The sequence below is a fragment of the Schistocerca nitens genome, chromosome 4, assembly GCF_023898315.1.
Source record: "Schistocerca nitens isolate TAMUIC-IGC-003100 chromosome 4, iqSchNite1.1, whole genome shotgun sequence".
Lineage (NCBI taxonomy): Eukaryota > Metazoa > Arthropoda > Insecta > Orthoptera > Acrididae > Schistocerca > Schistocerca nitens.
Window position 1 is genome coordinate 620,102,806 of NC_064617.1, and position 6,573 is coordinate 620,109,378.

Consider the following 6,573-nt stretch of genomic DNA (forward strand, 5'->3'; position numbering starts at 1 on the left):
ACAGCGAAAACTCAGCCTATGTTTTGAGTAATCGAAAAACTGCATTACCACACGAACACAGGCAAAGAAGTAAGCCCATTTACTTCGCCAACAAAACAGGAAAACGTACCACAACTTCAAAACTATGACATGTTGTATATTGTGTAGCATAACAGCTACCAAAACAAGAGGACAATAATATAATGTAATTTAAAAATAAAAAAAGGACCCACTGATGATAGCACAAAAGTGCTGAAACAAAAGAAAAAAGGTGTCTTGCATAAGGCGGAACTTCTCATCCCAGATACCTGTATAGTTACTAGATTATTTTCGTAAATTCTTGCGTGTTTGAGTGTTTACTAGGCACAAGCTTTTATTTCATTTTAATAACAATGTAGCATACAGTACCGCCGTTGATATCGACCCTTATATCGACCCTCGTATCGTACATGCTTTTGTTTGTTTTGGTTAGTATAGCTCAGTGTCTATTAGACCATCAGTGAAAGAGCACCTCCCGCTGCTAATAAGACGAATACACCGTTCGTTTGTTACATAAAAATTTTGCGACCTTCAAACGGGAGCAAGTAGAATGGAAATGGAAATGAGCGTTTGTCGTCATTGGCCGGGTGGCCCCTTGTGGTGCAGGTCTGGCCACCTTGATGCGGGTCTTATTATATTAGACGCCACATTGGGCTACCTGCGCGTCGGATGGGGATGAAATGATGTTGAAGACAACACAATACCCAGTCCCTGACCGGAGAAAATCTCTGACTCAGCCGGGGATCGAACTCGGGCCCATAGGATGGCAATCCATCAAACTGACCACTGAGCTATTGCGGCGAACAGCGACTACAGTAACGGATAGGGACTGTGGTTGCTGTGTACAGTAGCGAGCTGAGTTGGAGACCCTTCACTCACAGCTCCAGGCTGCGTTGGTTTCCGTCACACAGCTTGAGGCTGCCGCCTAGGGCATCACTGTGGGAAGTTGGATGCGGGGATGTGAGGAACATCTAGCACGTCCCACGTGTCCCCCGATTGGTTCACTGCTTTGGCCACCCCGGGTACTGCCTGCACTGAGGTTGACCCCTCACCTGTGGTCGAATGAGAGATCATTCCAATGTCTGGCAGGGAGCGAAAAACTTTCTGAGGGGCCGATCGTAGGGCCTCCCTGGTTCGTTTGATGAACATGTTTTGGGCGTTATCAGTGGCTGACGATGTCTCTGAGCTGAATGCAGTCGTCCACCCTGTTCCAAAGGAAGCTTCTCTGCCTGCAAGGTCTGGCCATTCACAGAGGGTGTGTTTGCTGGTAGTGGGGAGCTCCAGAGTTAGTCGTGTAATGGGGCCCCTTACGAACATGGCTGCCAAGGTGGGGAAGGAAGCCAGTGTACACTCCGTGTGCATACCGGGAGGAGTAATTCCGGACGTGGAAAGGCTGCTCCCGGATTATATGAAGAGTACAGGGTGCAGCCAACTGCAGGTGGTGGCTCACGTCGGTACCAATGACGTATGTCGCTTTGGATCTGAGGAGATTCTCTCTTGTTTCGGGCGGCTAACGGAAATGGTAAACACTGCCAGTCTTGCTTGCGAGATTAAGGCGGAGCTCACCATCTGCAGCATCGTCGATAGAGCCGATCGTAGTCCTTTGGTGCAGAGGGTCTGAATCAATGGCTCAGGCGGTTATGTGACCGTGTAGCCCGCAGATTCTTTGACTTGGGCCATCGGGTGGTGGGTTTCCGGGTTCTGCTTAGTAGGTCAGGAGTCCACTACACACAGGGAGCGGCTACACGGGTAGTGGGGGCTGTGTAGAAGGGACTGCGCGGTTTTTTAGGTTAGAGGGCCTCAGAGAACTGCAGAAAGGGCGTCGTCTCAAAGGGGGAGGGTAAAACACAGTAAGTTAGTTGTAGACACTATCGGTATTGTGGTTCTAAACTGTCGTGGCTGTGTTGGCAAAGAACCAGAGCTCCAAGCCCTAATATGAAGCACTGAAGCTCAAATAGTTATAGGTACAGAAAGCTGGCTAAAGCCGGAAATAAGTTCAGCAGAAGTGTTTTCAAACGATCTAACAGTGTTCAGAAAGGACAGATTAAATACAGTTGGTGGTGGAGTATTTATTGCCGTCAGAAGTAGTTTACCTTGCAGTGAAATTGAAGTAGATAGTTCCTGCGAAATAGTGTGGGTAGAGGTTATACTTGACAATCGGACTAAACTATTAATTGGATCATTTTACCAACCCCCCGACTCAGAAGATATACTTGCCGAACAGTTCGAAGAAAACTTGAGTCTCATTTCAAATAGGTACCCCACTCATACAATTATAGTCGGTGGTGACTTTAATCTACACTCGATATCCTGGAAAAATTATACGTTTAAAGCCAGCGGCAGGCATAAAATGTCCTCCGAAATTGCACTGAATGCTTTCTCAGAAAATTATTTTGATGAATTAGTTCATGATCCCACTCGAAGCATAAATGGTGGCGAAAACATACTTGACCTCTTAGCAACAAATATTCCTGGACAAATAGTGCGTATCGTGACGAATACAGGGATTAGGGACCACAAGGCAGTAGCTGCTAGGCTGATAATGGTAACACCTACAACCGTAAAAAAGAAACGCAAAGTATATCTATTTAATAAAGCTGATAAAAATGCTCTTACCACCGTTTTAAGATACAGGTTGTACTCCTTGCGATATGATCATGTAAGCGTAGAAAAGTTGTGGAATGATTTCAGAGAGATAGTATCGACAGAAATTGAGAGATATATACCACATAAATTAATAAGTGATGGTACTGATGCCACATTGTACACAAAACGGATCAGATCGCTGTTGATCAAGTAACGAAAATAGCAAGCCAAATTTAAAAGAATGAAAAATCCCCAAAACTGTCAAGTTGTGAGGAAGTTCGAAATATAGCGCGTACTTCAATGCGTCAAAACCTCATCCAGGCTGGCCGGCAGTCCGGCCCCCGTCGTTAATCCGCTGGGCGGATTCGATCCTGCGCCAGCGCGCCTACCGGAGTCCAGGAAGCAGCGCATTAGCGCTATCGGCTGCCCTGGCAGGTCCACTGAATCCGTTATATTGCTTATGAATTTGTGTTGCAACAGATATTCTTCAATAGACGGACGTGGCGTTTCCTCATTTGACTTAGCAAACTGATCATGAGACATTAGCGTCTAAGATCTCGCCAACACCTTCGATTATGTTTCTTGTACTTGCAAAGATTCAAAGATTTTACGATGAGTGGGACGGTTGTGTCTCGCCAATATACCTGCTTTCCAGTGCTCACACAGGCATGACTGTTCCGCATCTGCGATATGCCACTGGATTTACGAAGTATTTGAAGCCAACACGTCCAGTATACAAAACCTAAACAGCGAAATTTAGTACTGAAGACGTTAACGGATAGTTCTTGTCGCCCGTAACACGCGAGGCAAACCCAGATTACGGTGAGACTTAGAGCGTAATACAGTACTCTGTCCAAAGACACAACTTCAACAGTATTATAAATACAAGAAAGTAGGCTGATAGACTGTTAAAAAATGACAGTTATTACTTTTGAACCGATTGGTTGTCAACGTGGTGAACCGATTGATGTTACTTTAAACTACTTTCATGTGTGGAGAGGTGAATAAACTATTCCCATATATTCATAACCAAAGGTACGTAATAAGTGACAATTTTCAGATTCTCACAACAAGCCTGAAAGAAGAAAGCATACAGTCCTCATACAAGCAGATCAGGTTTTACCTCCTTGGTTCTGCATTCTGCTTCTTTATTCACCTTAGCACACTCAATGATCGAAGCTTGTGTTCTGAAACAAGTAGTATCTTGAATAAATTGAGTAAGTGTTAATTCTTAGACTACTACAGTGGTCACTGTGCCCCGTTCTCAAAACAAATAAATTTAGTTACCCGTCAGGTCTGAAGTTAATTTGCTCGCATCCTACTATTGCACTTGAGGAACGCTGCTACTCTCATGTCTCATGGCCTCCTAATGGCAGTAGTATACAGTATGATGTAAAATGATCCGTACAGCTTTGATCACGACTCATATCAGATTGGAGATACTGTTTCAAGCATAACGTGTACATAAAGCCTTTTCTGTTTCTTCTTTTTGCACGTCAGTTATTGACGAAAATGTCTACCCACTCTTGCCGCCACAACCCTATCCTCCCTAACCGTCCGCCTCTGCCCCCCCCATTCCTAACACCCCCCCCCCCCACCCCAAAGCAGATGTCATAGTTTGTGGAACGGTTGGTGTGACACTCAAGTCAATGCAGTTTTGGGCACGTTACAGAAGAACATGCGTCAGTCTGTCCATCAGGCCATGCTGCATAAGGTTCGAGGAATCAGGAAGTGTCATGATGAGGACGAGTTTTGGGCGACGGCACACAAGTGATGGAGATGTGGAACAGATTCAACAGGCATCCACCTGGAACACAATTAAATCTATTCATCAAGCTTCTCGACAGTTGCAGTTACCAACAACCGCAGTGGACAGGCTGCTTCACAAGAAACTGAAGCTTCAGGCCAAGAAGTAGCAACTGATGATGGCCAAAGGAAAAGCATTTGCAGTTGATATTTCGAGTCGTGTCATCGGTGCCCCAGACTGTCTGAAAAAGGTTTTTGCAGAGTTAACTCGACAGTTTATCTGGACATATGGGAACAGCCCACACGGCGAAGAACTGCAAACTGACATGTTATAGCTCAAGGGCTTCCATCGCTAGCGAACATTGGTTGATACATCGCCATGTAACTGGTTTGCAGAGGAGGCTCATTTCCTGGACCCTGAGGTCCCCAGACATAATGCCATTAGGTAATTTGTTTGGTGCTTTGTGAAAGATGCTCTCTACCAGGCGGAGTACGGGACCTACAAGACATGCTAGCTCTCATCAGAGTAGCTGTTGCACACGTTAATGAGGACATGGAAGGGTGGACATGGGAGGAGCTGCAGTATCGCTTACGTGTCCTGCGTGCTACAGGTGGCACACACAATAAACTCAGTTATACAGCTGCTAAAAACGTAGGTGCCTGTGAACATTCGGCCGCAGACCGCACCTTTCTACCTATCCCCGTCTCTGGAACATATGTGACCAAAACTGTAAAAAAACGTTATGGAGTAACCTGTAGTTAATTATACTTTCAGAACAGGATGAAAGCATCCTCTGTAATGGAACAGTGCTCGTTCCATCGTGATTCATGTTACTTGAGTGCACAGCTATTGTTAAAAATTTGACTGTTCCATCCTGGAAAAGAATAAAGACACGGAATTCTTTGTTACTTCTGTGACAACAACAGACGGGAAGGACTACGCGTTCCCGGCGATGAGGCCGGAAGCTACAGCGTCGCACAGCGGGGAGGACGCGCTGGTGCTGAGCCGCGGGCCCTGGTCGCACCTGCTCTCTGGCGTCTTCGAGCAGAACTACGTCCCGCACGCCGTCGCGTTCGCCACCTGCTTCGGCGATGGCGCCACCGCCTGCAACCCCGCATGAGGTGAGTTTGTTGAGGACCTCTCTTTTAACGTATGCGAGAGATAGTAAATTCGAAAACAGGTGTACGTCTCTAGCTCTGATACACTTTGAAACAAATTGTTGGTAAAGTGGAGTATCGAATAGCAATGCGTATTGTGCATTTATAGGGGAACAATGATGCAAACAATCCACGTTTAATTGGTGGAAGGGTGCGACAAGTACGTACCACCATATGACACGTGGTTGGGCGCAGTCGCTTCAAGTGTGATGTAAAAAGTCTGAATGGGGAAAAACGAAGTGGCTGACCATCTGTCTGTGAGTAATCGGGAATGACAAGGAAAACAGAGGCACTGGTCGTCGACGCCGGCGTATCACAGACGAGCTAAAAGTGAAAATCAGTCATGGATACGTTTTCAACATTTTGCACGAGATTTGTCAGCATGGCAAAGGGCCCCAACCCGCTGGATAGTGTGGTTATTCACACACACTGAGAACGCTCACCACACCGAGGCCACAGCAAAATAGATCAGCCGTGTCAGGCCAAAGCTGATCAGTGCTGTAGCGCTCTTATGGCCACTAACGAGTGGTGAGTATATCACTACGACCCACAGACTGAGGGGCTGAGGAGTGGAAGACTCGCGAATCCATCACTTTCGAAAAAGACAAAGACTGTTCCATCATCGGTCAAGATGATGCTGAGTGATTTCTGGGGCTGCAATGGCGACGTCCTAACACATTGTACTCATAAGGGGCGAACTGCCGAAATCTCCACTCCATGGCGTGGTGAAACACTAACTAGTATGTAGAATGAAAACAGTCTTTGTGGTGATGTTGAAATTACCGCTTGTTTATTCATCACTGACGCGCGTTTCGCCTAATTCAAAGGATCTTCTACTTGTCCTACACTAAAATAGAATCGAATAAGAAAGGCTTGACCCTATATAAGGATTGGACGAAATTTGGAAAATTAAAAATTGGACTCACCAATTAATGTTGATGAGCAAGCTATGAATATCGATGATAAAATATCGGCAAAAATAAATTGCACCCGTAATGTACAAGAAAAATAGTCGAGTCCCCTTATGTATTAAAAGCATAACATCCGATAACTTTGAAATAAACA

General features: G+C 45.7%; 1 protein-coding gene across 1 annotated transcript in view; it reads left to right on the forward strand.

Moving 5' to 3' along the window:
• Window positions 1-5,471, forward strand: part of LOC126252474 (membrane-bound alkaline phosphatase-like) — a 188,785-nt gene extending 183,314 nt beyond the window's left edge. Inside the window, exon 8 of the mRNA XM_049953368.1 lies at window positions 5,278-5,471. Coding sequence (XP_049809325.1) covers window positions 5,278-5,471 — 194 coding nt within the window. The remainder of the gene's footprint in view (window positions 1-5,277) is intronic.
• Window positions 5,472-6,573: the final 1,102 nt, after the last annotated feature.